This window comes from Suricata suricatta, chromosome 16 (genome assembly GCF_006229205.1).
Source record: "Suricata suricatta isolate VVHF042 chromosome 16, meerkat_22Aug2017_6uvM2_HiC, whole genome shotgun sequence".
NCBI lineage: Eukaryota > Metazoa > Chordata > Mammalia > Carnivora > Herpestidae > Suricata > Suricata suricatta.
In genome coordinates this window covers 45,502,435-45,518,462 of record NC_043715.1, presented here as the reverse complement: position 1 = coordinate 45,518,462, position 16,028 = coordinate 45,502,435, and the positions used below count along the sequence as shown (strand labels likewise).

The 16,028-nt window shown below is 55.9% G+C and overlaps 2 protein-coding genes across 2 annotated transcripts in view; both read right to left on the bottom strand.

The window, feature by feature from the left end:
• Positions 1-2,638, bottom strand: part of DLL3 (delta like canonical Notch ligand 3) — a 6,897-nt gene extending 4,259 nt beyond the window's left edge. Inside the window, exons 1-4 of the mRNA XM_029925524.1 lie at positions 2,570-2,638; positions 2,160-2,441; positions 1,236-1,290; positions 16-145 (exon numbers count right to left, since the gene is read on the bottom strand). Coding sequence (XP_029781384.1) covers positions 16-145; positions 1,236-1,290; positions 2,160-2,441; positions 2,570-2,638 — 536 coding nt within the window. The remainder of the gene's footprint in view (positions 1-15; positions 146-1,235; positions 1,291-2,159; positions 2,442-2,569) is intronic.
• Positions 2,639-7,939: 5,301 nt separating this feature from the next.
• On the bottom strand, positions 7,940-14,894 carry TIMM50 (translocase of inner mitochondrial membrane 50). The gene is made up of 11 exons (XM_029926107.1): positions 14,759-14,894; positions 13,729-13,885; positions 13,162-13,193; positions 12,936-12,957; positions 10,886-10,944; positions 10,676-10,795; positions 10,230-10,334; positions 9,960-10,058; positions 9,433-9,589; positions 8,995-9,101; positions 7,940-8,150 (listed from the first exon to the last, which is right to left on the bottom strand). Exons 1-11 carry the CDS (start codon positions 14,864-14,866, stop codon positions 8,049-8,051), a joined length of 1,068 nt encoding a protein of 355 aa, XP_029781967.1. The 5' UTR covers positions 14,867-14,894; the 3' UTR covers positions 7,940-8,048.
• Between the last annotated feature and the right edge of the window lie 1,134 nt (positions 14,895-16,028).

The window sequence follows — 16,028 nt, the reverse complement described above, 5'->3', positions numbered from 1 at the left end:
GCCCCGACGGCGGGCGGCTCGCAGCGAGCGCGGTAGGAGAAACGCAGTTCCCAGGCGCCTGCGCGCTGCACATCCCGGGCCCACGGGGCCCCTGCCGCTAGGCGGCGCCGGCCGGCCACGCGCGCCAGCAGGCTCCAGGCCGGCCCTGCGGGGAGAAGGAAGCCGCGCTGGGGTGGGCGATCCGGACCCAACCCGACTCAAACTGGCCTTACCGATGGAGCTTGCACTCTCTCTGCCCCTTTGAGAGCCCTGAGAATGGCAGTTCAACCTTTAGCTGTAAACTCCTATACTGTGCCCTGGGACCTTTGATGTCGCGATCCCATGAGTATTCTATGACCATCACGGTAACAGTTCTTCCATAGAAGCCGAATTACCCCAATATTTTGCCCCAGAATCTTTGTATACTAAGGCAGTAACGAGATCTCTAAATGCCCTGTAACATCTGCTAGCTCTATATGGCCAAGGGGCAACGCCAGGTCTTTTGAAGTCGTAACACCCCTAAATTGTCTCAGGGTCTTCCTAGAACAAAATGGTGACAGAGATCCCAATTGCTAGACCATAAACGACCCTTATTCCCTAAAGCCTCAGGATACCGAGACAGTGGCATTTTCTCCCCAGCAAAAAACTCAACGCCCCGACATTACGCCACAGGAGCTTTCCGTATCTACACCGTGACAGTACACCGCCACTGTGGGCCTTAACATGGCACCCAAATTCCCTCAAATTGGAGATAAAAATCACCAGATCCCTCCCTGAAACCTTCGCTGAACATTATCTCTGGTGAAACTGTAACATCCCATTAGGACTCCTGGTACCTCTATATGGACACAACGACAGAGCTCTGAATAGAAGAACCGGAAGTAACCCATTTTGTACCCCGGGGTTATCAAATTCAGATGGTGATAATGCAGAACTGTGAGATGCTTTATCCTGTTCTGGTGGCTTCGATTCCAAGATAGTATGAGCCCTTCCCTCTGGCCCACTTCTCCTGGTATCCGGCCAGAGACTCCTACATCCAGAACCAGGACATTTCTACACGGACATGCCACGGGCCCCGGGGGCTGCTAACACCCAGCACCACACTCTGGGAGCTGTGGGGACATCCTGGGTCTGGCGATGCTGTGAACGCTCCACCCTACAGACAGACCCATGTCACTATCCTGGAACTTACATTGGGCCCAGCTCCCTGGAGCCCCCACACTCTACACTGCAGGCTGATGACTGCAGACACTCACCGCCAATCTGTTCCAGCTCCTCTCTCCAGGTTTCGATGGTGAGAGAGAAGGTGCCCTGGTTGGGTGGAGGAAGGAGGAAAGAATGGAAGATGGTGGTTAGGCTGGGAGCTTGATGAAGGCCAGATTTTAGGGGGGGATGGTCATTCCAGGGAGCAGGCAGACAAGGGACAGTTCTGAGAGGGACTGGCCCAGGGAAGGAATGACAGTTTGGGCTTCCTTTATTGAGCATTTGCTGTGGGTAAACACTAGACTGGAGATGCCTAGTTGAAGCCCTCCAAAGGGACCCTTATGAGGTCCTGATGATCCCGTGTTAGAGATGAGGAAACTGAGGCTGCAAAAGAGAAAGTCACCTTGCCAAATGGACAAGGGTCTAGAATTCAAATACAGGTCTGTTCACCTCTCCGCTTTTGGGGCTGCGGGATGGGAGATAGGATTTTGGAGGGCAAATTCATGAATATGGGCCCCAACTGGAAGATCTGAGAAGGGATAAAGTGAGAGGAGATTGGGGTCCCAAAGACAGCATAGGGAGAGGTTCCTAAGTGCAGGGAGATTTAGAGATAAAGATAAGGATTCAAGTGTTTAGGGATCCCCAAGGAACAGAGGTGGTGTTCTGTGAATTTAGGATTTACAGAGGGTGAGTTTGGGGTTCTGGGAAATTGGGAGTCCCCAGCATGCAGGGCGAGGGGGATCAGAACATTTGGGATCCCCATGGAGGAAGCTGGAGTCAGAAATTTCCAGGACCCTGTGAGTAGGATTTATGAGTCTTAGAATGTGGGGTTCCAGATGATAGTTACTGGTCTGGGAACCTGAGGTCCCTAGGGGGCAAGGTTGAGGTCTTGGAAGTTGGAAGGCAGAAGGCAGAGGTTGGAGTGAGGCCCCCAGTACAGGGCGGGGTGGGAGGAGTGCCCTGGGGTGGGTTCTCACCGGCCAGGCTTCCCGGAAGGGCACGCGCATGAAGCCATCCGGCAGCGGCAGGTCAGGTGCCGGCGCTCCGGGCTGCTGGGTGTAGACCGGCCCGCGCGCACTCAGCGCGGCGCCCAGGGCGCACGGAGATTCGGCGGCCTCTTCGGAGACCCCTGGCTTCAGGCAGACCCTAAAGAAGAGGCGGCACGGGCCCTGGGCGCTGCAGGGGGACCGCGGGGCGCCCGGGCCTGGCCCCGGCCCGAAAGAGTGGATCTGCAGCTCAAAGACGCCTGCCGGGCGTGCCTGGGGCCAGAAAAGAGTACTGGGTGAAGGTGCGTGGGGGCCCAGACATCCCATCTACTCCGCGCCCCCTCCCCACGACCCCAGCATCGCACCCCTTTCCATCCACCCCTTTCTATTCCTGCTCTGACCTGGGGAAGGAAAAGAAGCGCCAGGATCAGCGTCCAGGACAGGAGCCGGGGCATCTGCGGGCTGACCATGGCCTTTCGGGGGTGCTGGGAGCCGCAGCTGCGGGCTCCCGGGCCTTATATCAGAGGGGACGGCTCCGCCCCTTCAGGCAGCAGCCCGGCTCCTAGAGATCCTAGGGGAGGAGGTCGCCGGGGAAGGGGAGCTTGCTGGAGCAACCTTGAGATCGTGATACGGGCACAGGCAATGTAGTGAGTGTGTGATCTTGCGTGTGGTTGTGGGCACGACTTTGTGTGTGGCTGAGAAAGATGTGGGGTTAGGTTAAGTCAGTGTGTAAAGTTAGATATGATTTTAAGGTTCTGTGTGTGTGTGTGGTGTGGGCGGGAGCTCCTGGATGGAGGCTGTACGTGACTTTGTGATTGTGTGCCAAAAATTGTACATGGTGAAGACAGTTTGTGAGGTTGTAATTCTACGATTCTGTGGTGTGTGTGTGCGCGCGCGCGCGGGTGCGCCTGCGTGGGAAAATAGGGGTGTACATGATTTCATGATTGTGTGGCTTCTTGAGATGGTGTGGCTGTTGTGGATGCTTCTCTGCGTCTTTAACCGAGTAAATGTGAGATCCTGGACCACTGTGCATAGGCATATGAACCCTTAACTTTGTGGTCTGTACAAGTACCCCTGGGTGGCTGTGTGTGTTTGCGCGTGCGTGTGTGGTAGGGTCTTCGTAAGCTGTGAATAACCGAGCGTCCCTGTGTGAAAGAAATTAGGTGTGGGAAGTCCATGGGTGTAGCCATGCGTGGATACGATGAAGACCCGGGGTTCTTTGTGGACCCCATGTGTGTGTACATGCGTGTGTATGTGTTCCCCGCCCGGAGACAAAAGCCACCCTTCCAAGCCCGCTTCAGGGATGCACCAGACGCCGGGGAGAGGAGCCCCCCGCCTCCGAGGGGGTCCAGCTGTATGTAAATGTCGCCATCTGCCGGCCGCGCCCCTCCCCCTTGGGGCCCCAGCTGGGCTGCCCGTTTGGCCGCCGGAAGGTGTGAGGAGCAAATGGGCAGGAAATGCCGTCTTCACAGATCAGGGACCCGTTCCCTCACAATGGGGGGAGGGGGCACCCCCGGGCCCTCCAGAAGCCCCTTAGTATTCGCGGACCACGGCAAGGGAAGCCCAGTTAACAGCAGATGCTCTGGCTTCTCGTTATAATCGCCCCGTGCCAGGTGCTGAGTCAAAGCCCTTTTTTGCCCCAAAATAAAACATTTTAATACTTAGAGGCTAACAGTTATACGGGGAAATACAGGTTCAATTTACAAACGTATTTTTTCTTTTAGAGAAGATGGGATGATCAACAAAGCATAGGCGAGCAAAACCTGGCACACAAAAGCCCTCAGCGATTTTTAACGGAGAAGAGTTCAATGAAAGAGTTTCTTCGTTAGGGGCGCCTGGCTGGATCAGTCAGTGGAACCGTCCACTCTTGATCTTATAATGGTGAGTTCGAGCCCCACGTTGGATGTAGATAGGGATTAAAAATAAAATGTTTAAAAAATGTTTCTCCTCTCAATCCTGAGGCTTGGGGTCATGGAAGGATTGTGAGCAAGGACCACACAGCCCCCCCCCCCCCCCCCCCCCCCCCCCCCGATTGCTCTCTCCCGCCTGGGACCACTCTGGCCCAGGGGGTCCAAGTGCAAATCTGACCATGTCCTTCTCCCTGCAGGCTCCTGTGTACTCTCTAGTGCCTTCAAAATACACTAGAGTCTGTGGTTGACATTGGAGGCCCTCCTTCCACATCCCCTCCCCCTACTCAGACTGGCTCTGTAGCCCCAAGTGTAGACCAGACCTCATGGACCAATTACTGGGAGGCAAATTAGACTCTGTACTGGGGTAGGTGGAGGAGTGAGCCTCCCATCACAGGAGACATTCAAATGGAATTTGGACAGTCTTTAGAAACTGCTGTGGGAGAAGGCAGATTCCTGTCCTGGATAATAACTTGGGAAGATAACAGATTACAGGTCTGAGATATCTCATGTTAAAGATCATAAAAATAACCAGGCTTTATTGAAGGTTTGTGCCAGACAGGATGGCATTTCAGGTGAATTCTGTCATATCTGTGTGCAAAGTATACTTTAAGAGATTTCCATGAGTCTCTGGCTATTCAGAACTTTCCCTTACTTGCCAACCTTAGGGCCCCACAGGCCATGCTGAGGTTACATCTCAGCAAAGACATAAGGTGGGGGGTCGGGGGGAAATATTCCTGGCAGAGGGTACAGCAAGTGCAAAGGCCCTGAGGTGACTGCCTGACACACCCAGATATCCCCATGGTTTTTTTTTTTTTTTAACATTTATTTATTTTTGAGAGACAGAGAGATACAGTGTGATCAGGGGAGGGGAGAGAGAGGGAGACACAGAATCGAAGCAGGCTCCAGGCTCTGAGCTGTCAGGACAGAGCCCGACACGGGGCTCAAACCCATGAACCGTGAGATCATGACCTGAGCCAAAGTTGGACACTTAACTGACTGAGCCACCCGGGCGCCCCACCCCCTGGCTTTTCTCATTTCGTTACGGTCTGTCAGAAAGACCTTCCCAAGAGGCCCTCCTTGACTGTTCCATTCGATCCAAAACAGCACCTCAGGGGCACCTGGGTGGCTCAATTGGTTAAGTGTCCAACTTCAGCGCAGGTCACAATCTCACAGTTCATGAGTTCCAGCCCTGAGTCAGGCTCTGTGCTAACAGCTTGGAGCGTTGAGCCTGCTTTGGATTCTCTGTCTCCTTCTCTCTCTCTGCCTCTCCCCTATGTGTGCTCACTCTCAAAAAAATAAACATTAAAAAATAAAAATAGGGGCCCCTGAGTGGCTCAGTTGTTAAGCATCTGACTTCATTTCCGGTCATGATCTCATGGTTTGTGGGTCTGAGCCCCACACTGGGCTCTGGGCTGACAGTGCGGAGCCTGCTTGGGATTCCCCCACTCTCTCCTCCACTCATGGGCTCACATACTCGCTCAAAACGACAAACATTTTTAAAAAATAACAAAACAGCACCTCAAGTCCCCAAATCACTCTATCTCCTTAACATACCAACCTCCCACATTTTTCTTTATGCATTTATTACCTTGAGAAATATCTGACCATTTTCTCCTCGGGGAGAACATGTCCATGAGGGGAGAGCTCTAGGACTGACTTGCTCGCTGAGGGACCCTGGTGTCTAGACCGAGGCTGGGCAGTCAGCACTGAAGAAATATTTGCTGAGGGGCACCTGGGTGGCTCAGTCAGTTGAGTGTCCGGCTTCGGCTCAGGTCAGGATCTCATGCTCATGGTTCAAGCCCCGTGTCAGGCTCTGTGCTGACAGCTCAGAGCCTGGAGCCTGTCTTCGGATTCTGTGTCTGCCTCTCTCTGACCCTCCCCTGCTCAGTCTCTCTCTTTCAAAAAAATAAAACATTAAAAAAAAAAGACGCTTGCGGCCTAAGTGAGTGAGTGAGGAAGGTACTACTCTTGACCTCTTATGAACGAGTAAACCAGGACCCTTGAGACCTTGCTGGGGTTACAGACAGTATACCCTGGGGCAGGGAGGGGGTCACACAAATTTTAATACTTCTTTGTAGACAGCTGTGAGGCTTTAAAAAAAACCTATATTTGGGGCACCTGGGTGGCTGAGTTGGTTAAGTGACCGACTGCGGCTGAGGTCATGATCTCACAGTTGTGGGTTTGAGTCCCGAGTCAGGCTCTGTGCTGACAGCTAAGAACGTGGAGTCGGCTTCAGATTCTGGGTCTCCATCGCTCGCTGCCCCTCCCCCACTTGTGCTCTGCCTCTCCCGGTCTCTCAAAAATAAATAAATGTAAAACATTAAAAAGAATAAAAATAAAATACTTAACAGGTACAACCACTAAATGCTGGCTGGAGGAGAGGCTGCGACAGAGCGGCTGGGCACCCCCAGATCGGCCCAGGCTCGGCCATCTGTGCAGAGCCAGCACGGGCACCTGGGAAGCCCCGTGCATCCTGAGTGCATGATGTCCTGTTGGCGCCTCACATCGGCTGGATGCTCCTACTATCGCCCCCACCCCTCATCTAAGAGATGAAAAAGTAGAGGCACAGAGATGCCTAGCCCAAGGGGTGGGGCCCCCAGCAGAGTGCCTGGGCGGGGGCGCCTCGCTCAGCCCTCAAGCCCGGCCTAGAGGTAGGTACTGTTATCTTTACGGAGGGAGACAGGCAGTCGAGGTGAAGTAACCCGCCCGAGACCACACGAGGCAGGAACTGGTGACGCTGGGCCTTGGACGTGGGAGTCTGGGACGCACACTGTGGAAGGACACACAACTGCACTGTGTGCTGCAGGGGCCACGGGCCACATGTGGCTGCTTAGATGCAAATGAAACGAGCGGAAACTCCACTCCTCAGTTCCTCCCCTCACATTTCGGGGATCGCTCAGCTCTGCACGGCCACTGGCTGGCCCGCAGGCCGTGCAGGACCGGACCCCAGGGGAGGCATCGCAGAGAGCCCCACCACAGAGGACTACACAGTCTGCCCATCCCAGTTAGGGGTCAGCTGGGAGAACTGGGGGCGCCTGGGCGGCTCAGTGGGTGAAGCGTCAGACTCCTGATTTCGGCTCAGGTCATGAGCTCATGGTTCTTGAGTCTGAGCCCCACGTGGGCCCCCCCCCCCCCCCCCCCCCCCAGCACGGAGCCAGCTTGGGCTTCTCTCTCCCTCTTTCTGCCCCTCCCCTGCTCATGTGCGCTCACTCTCAAACATTTAGGGAGAAAAAACCCCAATTTCTGGTTTCTTTTTTTTTGGAGAGAGAGTGCAAGTGCGCACGCAGGAGAGAGGCAGAGGCAGAGGGAGAGGATCTTACGCAGGTTCCGAGTCCGCACAGAACCTGACACGGGGCTTGATCTCATCACCCTGAGCTCATGACCTGAGCTGGAATCAAGAGTTGGCTCCTTAACAGACTGACCCACCCAGGTGCCCAACTTCTGGCTTCTATTAAGAAAGCAGTTCTAGCAGCTCCAGGCCCACCTCCCCCGAGGGCCGCAGATGGCAGAGGGAACGGCAGCCGGACGGGAGGGGCAGAGCCCGCTCCGGGCACATGCACGCAGCGGCCTGGCCTCGACCTGTCTCTACAGCCCCGGTGCTGCCCTCTCTTCCCTTTTCCACAGATGAGGAACCTGGGGCCAAAGAGGGAGACACACTTTTTGTGGGTCACACAGCACATGGGAAAACACAGCCAGAGGGACCCAGGTTTTCAGATTCCCAGGCCAAGGTTCTCAAGCATTCCTGATCCACCAAAGAACCTACTCTGTGCTCTGCAGCCGATCAGCCACCATGTGACGGTGACCCAAGGGTCCCGGACCTCACCCTGATGCCCCCATCAGAAGACTCTCGGGACACAGGGCTGTGGCACCTGGGATGGACTTTATTGGATGTGGCTGCCCAAGCCACGGTCTGGGGGCACGAGGGCCTGGGGCCCAGGACCTAGGCAGGGGGTCTGACGAGGCTCCGACGTCAGGGCTGTTTAGAGCGAGGCCACAGGCGGTTGGTCAGGGAGCCGAAGAAGAGGCTCTGCTTGCTGGATTTGGAGAGCTCGGCCAGGCGCTGCTGTTCCTCCTGGGGTGAGAACAGAGAGGAGGGTCAGTCTGGGTCCGGCAGTGTCCTCCCAGACTCCTCCAGCCGCACGGCCACCTTCCTTAAACCTCTGCCAGCCCAGACCCCTTCCCCAACCACCTAGAACACCGGCCCGGACTCAAATCGCAGGTACTGTCGTGATCGCCTTCCCCAGATCCCAGGAACCCCTCCCCTGAGCCCTGGCAACCTGTCCCAGATCCTCTGTATCCTAACCTGGAGGCTGCCAGGACCCTTGGCCCTCACCATATTGCACTGTCCTGCTTCCCGGGCCCCCAGGGCTCAGCCCTCCGCAGGCTGAGCTGGATGTTGGGGGACCCCAGGCCCGAATCTCCAGGGCCTCGGCCTTTGGGCACTCAGGGACTCCAACTCTACTCCTGGGCGCCCCACCCCAAATCTGGTCAACTTCCATCTAGATCCCTGAGAATCTTTTTCCCAGACTCCATTTGTATTCTTAGCCCCACTTCCAAATGCCCAGAATCAGACCAACCCCACCAGAATGCCTTGCCGAGTCCCTTGGGCCAAATGTCTGGGGATCCCTCTCCCCAAGCTTGACTCATCCCCTCTGTCCACACCAAACCTGGGCCCCCAGATCTGCTCAGAACTATCACGAACTGCCCCTCTCCCAAGAACCACGCTTGGCGTTTGTTTCCAGCCTCCTGTTGTCAAGTGGCTGTGGAATCGACCAGCCCCTCCCCTGGGACAACAGCCCTCCCAGACAGGTCGTGTGGCGACAAGGTCCTCTCTCAAGGCCAAGGCAGGGAGGAGGCGCTCCACAGCTCCTCCCCGGGAGCTCTGGGACCTGCCGTGACGAGACGGGAGCGCCCACCTGCTCTAGCCGGCTCTGCCGCTGTTTGAAGGCCTCCAGGGGGTCGTCCTCCAGGGCGTAATGCTCTAGCACAGTCCGGACGTCCTCCACCCGGTTCAGTGCGATGGCTGTGGGCACAGCGGGCAGGGCTCAGCCAGGCAGGCCGCGGGGAAGGAGGGCCCGCAAGGATAAAGACCAGGGCCACCTGGACCATCTCTCAACACTCTAAGAGGGCTCCCTCGAACATCCCCAAGCATCCCCTAAACATTCCAGAGCACCCCTAAACATTTTCAGATGCTTTGAAAGACTGCAAGGTGCTCGTGAACCTCCCACACCTCAAATATATCCAATGTTACGCAACAAAATAAAGAAATAAAAGCCAGAATTAGGCATCTATCAGTCCTCTTGAGAGTCATGGACTCCAGGATCAGAGGCCAGGCGGTCAGGGGTCAGCCTCACTCTTGAGGAAGGCAGACAGGTCCAACAGGACCCGGTCGTCAGAGTTGCCATCCCAGGGCCGCAGGGCAACGCCATTGTAGGGCTGTAGGCGGAAGGCTTCCTTCTTGCAGTCCACGACTACCACCCGGGCAGGGTCCCGGTTTAGACACGAAATGTCCTAGAAGTGCAAACAAGGCCGAGTCTCATGTGATGTTCGTGTCTAATTCCACAGTCCCCGAAAACACGAGATTCTGGATGCAGACATGGGAGACAGCCTCCAAATCCCGTGTCTCTGCATTACCCGCAACTGTCTTCTTTGGAGAGGCCCTATCTCCCCCCAGTCCCATTCCCAGACTCGGGGAAGGGCGAAGAGCCTAGAGGCCCAGCCCATGCCGGGGGTGGGGTGGGGGGTGAGCTGAAGTCCTGTCAGAATCAGACCTGGGGCAGATGCAGGATTGAGGCAGGGTTGGAGCTGGGACCTGCCTCCTTTAGGACGTGCCAGCCCCCTACCAAGTCCCAGGGGCCCGCCCCCAGCCCCCACAGGGCACCTTCACATGGTGCCCATCCATGTATCTTGTGGCGTCCCGGAACAGGCGATAGGAGATGAAGCCATGGGGGTCCACGCTGTCGATGAGTGGGAATGCAGTCTGGGGGTAGGGTGGGAAGGAGAACGAGGTCTGACTGAGCCCTGACACCCCCCCCCCCCCCCCCCCCCCCCCCCCCCCCCCCCCCCCCCCCCCCCCCCCCCCCCCCCCCCCCCCCCCCGCCGACTCTGTCTCCCGCGTCGCTGACCAGCCCTCCCTGTCCTGGGGCCTCACCATGCCGGTCTCTGATGTAAAGATGACGATTTCATACAAAGGGGCGAGCTGCTGGAATAAGGTCTCGATGCCCGGACGCTTCTTAAACCTCCAGCCAGTGGCCAGCTGGGGAGGCAGTGAGGACAGTGAAACCCCAAGACCCAGAAGCCCCCCCACAGGATATAGCCCCAGCCCAGGGGGATTCCCAGAACTGCAGGGCTCTCCCCCATCTCTGTAGCTCTTGGGGGCCCTGGAGGCTGTAGCCCACACTGGGTGCCAAAGCACATTCACAACAACCTGCAGGGTGGGGACTCTCGCAGCGGAGAAGGGCGAGGCACTGCGAGTGACGCCTTCTCCCCTGGTGACAGTGGAGCCGGCCCGAGTCGCCGCGCCTTAACCACGTCATCCCAATGCAGCCACCCCTGTCTGTCTAGTGGCCCCAACCCGCTGCCTTCCCCAGGACACACCGACCACTCAGGGTGCAGGAGGACGCCAGTTAGTTCCAAGACCAGCGTGTAGGGTGGCTGGTAGTACGGCTCCTTCAGAGGGTCGGGGAGGAGGCAGGGACTGGTGGGCTCGATGATCATCTGTGGAAGAGGGACAGATGGGAACACTCAGACAAGGAGGCCGGGGCCGCTGCTGGCGGGATGGGGACTGGGCCCAGGACTCCTGCTCACCTGTCTATAGTCTTTGAAATATTTGTATGTCCGGCGCAACTGCTGTATCAGAATTGGATCTAGGAGGACACCGGGGCACAAAGGGATTCCGAGATGAGCCACTGCTCCACCTCCTGGACAGACCAGGCGCTTATTTCCCTACCAGATACAAACAGGTGTGTGCACCCACCTGGGCGCCACAAGCTCATTTCTAAGTCTGAAGGTAGAAGGCAATGGCACGACCGCCAGGCAGGAACAAATACATTTATTCACCTGCCCAATTTGAAGGTGAATACTTACACCCCCACACTGCCCCAAACATCCAGCAGAATGTTTATACAGCTGTCCCCTTCAAACCCACAAACGGGGCACCTGGGTGGCTCAGTCTGTTAAGCCTCTGACTCTCAGGTCATGATCTCACAGTTCATGAGTTTGAGCCCTGCATTGGAATTCTTGGAATTCTCTCTCGCTCCCTCTCTGTCCCTCCCCTGCTCACTCTGTCGGTCTCTCAAAATAAAAATAAATAAACTTAAAATAAAGATCATTCCTTTTAGGTAAAACAAAAACCCACGTACAACGGTGCTGATATTACGCCAGTAGGTGTTGAGTCTATTTTGAACCACTGGGTTTCCAGACATGCCGCTTTTAGGGAATACACTGAGCCTACCGAAGCCACACTAAATGTACACATACAGCTACGTATGTTAACCCAACGGTTCTCAATTTGGAGCAATCTCGTCCGCCACTTTCCAGGGAACTTAGGCCACATCTGAAGACCTACGTGCTTGTCAAGATATGGGCATCTAGCAGACAGAGGCCCAGGACGATGTGAAACATCCTTCACTGCACAGAGTACTCCCCGCAATGAAGAACTATCTGCTCCAAAGTACCAATAAAAAAAATCCTGGTATATTACTTTTATTATTTTTTAAAAACTTTTAAGTATTCTCCGCACCCAACATGGGGCTTGAACTCACGACCCCAAGATCAAGAGTTGATGCTCTTCTGACTGAGCCAGCCAGGCGCCCCGAAAAGCCCTGGTTTCAGTGAATATACTGAATCCGGTTTAAAGAAGGAAACTTACATGATTGCCTGCTTTATGACAGTATTTTTACTCTAGTTAAACCACTATCCGTGTGCCTGCTTTTTCAAAACCAAAATACTGGGTGGCTCGGTCAGTTGAGCATTTGACTTCAGCTCAGGTCATGATCTCAGGGATTCTGGGTTTGAACCCTGCATCAGGCTCACTGCTGTCAGCCCCTCCCCTGCTTCGGATCCTCTATACCCCCCACTCTCTCTGCCCCTCCCCTGCTCGTGCTCACGTGCATGTGCACGCACATTCTCTCTCAGACATAAGCATTAAAAAAAAAGCAAGAAAACAAAAATACTGAAGCCAGTTATGCTAATAACCACACACAATGCATATTCACCTGCTCAATTTAAATCAATATGCTAATCTGTTCAATCCAGGAAGACTACCCACTTAAAACATCATACTCACCCACCTGCTCAGCTTAAATAACCAGTGTATTACCATGTGGGTTTGCAAGCTTCCCCAGCACAAACAGGTGGCTTTCTGGACCTACCAATTCTATCTTTCTCCTGTGAAGGGCCCAGTGTGACAGAGCTGACAACTACTCTCTACTATCCAATTTGTCAGAAACTCTCCACCAAAAGCTGGTCAACTAAAAGGGGAAGGGAGGAAAGAGACACTGTTTTGGAAATGAGGAGCCCGATGGGGAGGGGGGCTGGGGGGGAACAAGAGGCTGTCATAAAGAGGAGGGGATTGAGGGCTGCAGACCCTCGGATCTAAGGCACAGGAAGCCATGTGTCTGGTGGCAAACAGCCCCCTCTTCCCAAGCGTTCCCACTGTGGACTCCCCTCCCCCATCTGTCCCTGGCCATCTGCTCCGGGGCTTTGCAATGCCCCTCCCCCCAAGCCATCCAACTGCTGAATCTACCCCCCAGTGGAAGAAGGAAGAGCAGGGAGGCACCAGATGGGAAGGGCAACATCCCTACAAATGGCAGAGTGGAGAGGTTCAGGGGACCTCAGAATCTGTGCTTTTACTCACCATTGTCGAATTCGTCGGGAATCTGGAAGGTAGAGACAAAAATGTAGGGTTTGGGATGGCAGGGGCAGAACCCCATCAAACCCCAAAATGGAATCACCAGGACCTTGGGAGTAGGCAAAGGTCCCTGGGAGGGAGAGGCTCACCCCCAAGACCAGAAATGAGTCCAAAGGGGAGAGGACCCACAGGATGGGACCCAGCGGAGCCTCTGGGTGTCTCTCTATCTCACCTTGGCACCAGATTCATCCACAGAGTTGTTTCCTGCAAGGAAGACAGGGAGGAATGCGTGAAATTGGGGCTCAGCCTCCTGGGTCTTGAGGGAGGAAGAGGGCAGGGGGCCTGGACTCCTGGGTCTGAGGGAAGAGGGAAGAGGCACAGTCTCTTAAGCTCAAGAGAGAAGGGGGTCTGGGGGGTCAGGATCCTGTGTTTCTGAGAGAAGAGGCACTGGGGCATGGCCTCCTCAGTCTCTGAAGGAGGAAGGGACCGGAGGGAGGGCTGGAGCTGGGTGCTGAAGGAAACAAGCTGCTTAGGAGGCTGCTCTGGGCCTCTCCTTCCTCATCTTCCCCTCTTCCATCTAACTCTCTATATCCTAGTGCAGAACTAAGAGTAGAGCCTTGAGCAGTGTGGGTAGAAGAAGAAAGGTCACTTCTCCCATGTCCAAGGCAGATGTTCTAGTTGGTTGCCTTAGGGAGGGAGGAGCCAGGAGATGAATGTGGGTGAAACCCTCCGAGGAAAAAGGTTCTGCAGAAAAGGGGGCCAACGGAACAAAATTAGGGAACAGGCATATGCCCCTCACCGAAGATATAGATGACGCTCACAGTCCCACCGGCCCCCAGCAGCCCAGCAAGCCAGAGTGCAACTTTTTTGGCGTAGCTGGGACCCTCTGTGCCTCGCTGTTGCTGTGGCCCCTGAGCCTGGGCCTTAGTGCCCAAGCGGCTCCCAATCTCTGTGGCCTGCAATTGAGAAGGAGGTAGGTTAGCTGAAAGAGAAGAAACGTCAGGATGATTCGGGCACCCGGGTTGGAGAAGAATCAAGGTCAGAAGCCAGGAAGCCAGCAACCACATAGCCTCAGGGAGCCGTGTCTCTCTGGAGGTGCCACCATGAGAATGGGTCTCTTAGAATAGTTAAAAACTAGACTGCCCGGTTCCAGGCCCCAGCGGTTGAAGAGTTGATAGGCCGGGTGCCCAGGATGCCGTGGGGCAGGGAAACGAGATCAGGGAGCCTGGCAAGCCACTGGGATGCCAGGATTAAGGCAATCAAGGACACAAACGGGGATAGGGAGGGTAGAGAAGATATCTGGATGCCCGGGGCTCACAGTAGTAGGGTATAGAAGGGAAGGGATGAAAGCGAGAGCGGAGGGGCAATCGGGGTTTTAAGGGCACAAAGTGATTAACCTGGAGGTCAGAACGGCTGGATCTCTGTCAGCGTAGAGGCAGGTTGAATCAAAAGCGCAAACATCACCACTACCAGCAGCAGCGCGGGGAAAATACCCTCAAGGCCACACTGGCACCCCAGCATCCCGGGCCCCTCCCTCTCAAGTCTTACCAGAGCGGTCACTGAAACGGGGAACAGGTGACCTCCCCTCCCCTGGCTCCCACGTGGGGCCCAGAGGAGGCGGTGTTCTGAGGACGCACTTAAGTCCACAGCATCCAGCTCGGGGGCGCAAGCGTTCCCCACCCCGGGAGGCAGGGAAGCTCCCCAAAGCGCGGGCGGCGTGCCATTCAGCACCCTGAGGTGCTGCGTCCCAGAGCCCCCGTGCGGCGGCGGCCCGCCCAGAACTCCATGAAAGGGCTCCCGGGCTCGGGGACCACGCCGGGCCGGCTCACCTGGTCCGGGGTCCGAGGGGGCGGCGTCGCTAGCCTCGCGCACAGCCCCCGGGCGCCCAGCCGGAGCTCGCTCCACAAGCGCAGGAACAGCGCCGCCGAGGCCGCCATCTTGCGCTGACGCCACGCGGCTCCACCCACTCACGCCCTCCTTTCTGGGTTCCGGCCAATGGGGGCGCGGAGGAGGGGCGAGCGGACGGGAGCCCGAGAGAGACAAAGGCCCTCGGGCGGAGGGCGGCTCGCGCGCCCGCCGGGCTGGAGTCTGCTGTTCTCACGCCTCTCTCGGGCCGTGGGGCGCTCCCCTGCTCCGCAGCAGCACCGGGGGAGGGGAGGACACCCAGTGCCCGAGGGTAAAGCGGAGGCCCCACGAAGGAACCCTGAAGCCGCGAGCTAGTTCGTCTCGCCCCGAGGGGGTCCGCCCATGAAGCGGGTGGAAAGCCAGCCCTCCCAAACTCTCCCTCCCCTCGCGTGGATCTTGGGGGCCAAATCTGCCTTCTCTCCCGGCCTCCGGGCCCTTTCTTGCCCCTCCTCCGGTGACCTTCTGAGGAAGCGTCTGGAACGCCAGCCATTTCACCAAGGGCTCAGCCAAAGGAACGGCGGCCTGCTCCCTGGGGTCAGGGTTGTTTGGGACGGAAATCAATGAATCAGGGGCTACGGGTGGCCACGATGAATCTCCCTCCTTACTTTAAGAGGGAAGGAAAAAAAGCCTATGAAGAGTCTGAGTGGCTCAGTTGAGCATCTGACTTCAGCTCAGGTCAGAAATCAGGGCTGCCTGCCTCAGGCTCACTGCGGTCAGTACAGAGCCAGCTTCCTATCCTCTGTCCGCCCCCCTCCCGCCCCCATCCTTTCCCTCGCTTGTGCCTCCCCCCAAATAATCTTTAATCTCTTTAAAAAGAGGGGGAAAGTCTAATACTGCTTACGTAAACTTTCAAAAGATGGAGATGGAGAACGACCGTTTAGAGATAAATAGGTAGTAAAAGTACAAAGTTAGGCAAAACAAAAGAATTCAGGATTATGGTCACCTCTGGAGGGGAATGGTCTGAGGCTGCTGCTTAAAGTGGGTCCTACCTGGTACATACTGTTCCCGAAGGTGGGTGCTGGGGACACGGGCATTCAGGTGTCCCAATACCTTTTTGAACATGGGTAACATTTTAGAATACATCTCATGATGCATTTATTACCAAAAAGACATTATCAAATGAGGAAGGTGAAGGAAGGTCAAGGTGCCAAGCCCCATTCTCTCTCCCCATCTCCACCTGAAAGCTACCAGACA

Bases quoted from the DNA above. Each gene is read 5' to 3' on its own strand.
- TIMM50 (XM_029926107.1), bottom strand. From the start codon at position 14,866: ATGGCGGCCTCGGCGGCGCTGTTCCTGCGCTTGTGGAGCGAGCTCCGG. The intron at 12,958-13,161 runs GTGAGATAGAGA...TCTACCTTCCAG, and splicing joins TGGATGAATCTGGTGCCAAG to ATTCCCGACGAATTCGACAA. The intron at 9,590-9,959 runs GTGCCCTGTGGG...TTGCACTTCTAG, and splicing joins TGGATGGGCACCATGTGAAG to GACATTTCGTGTCTAAACCG.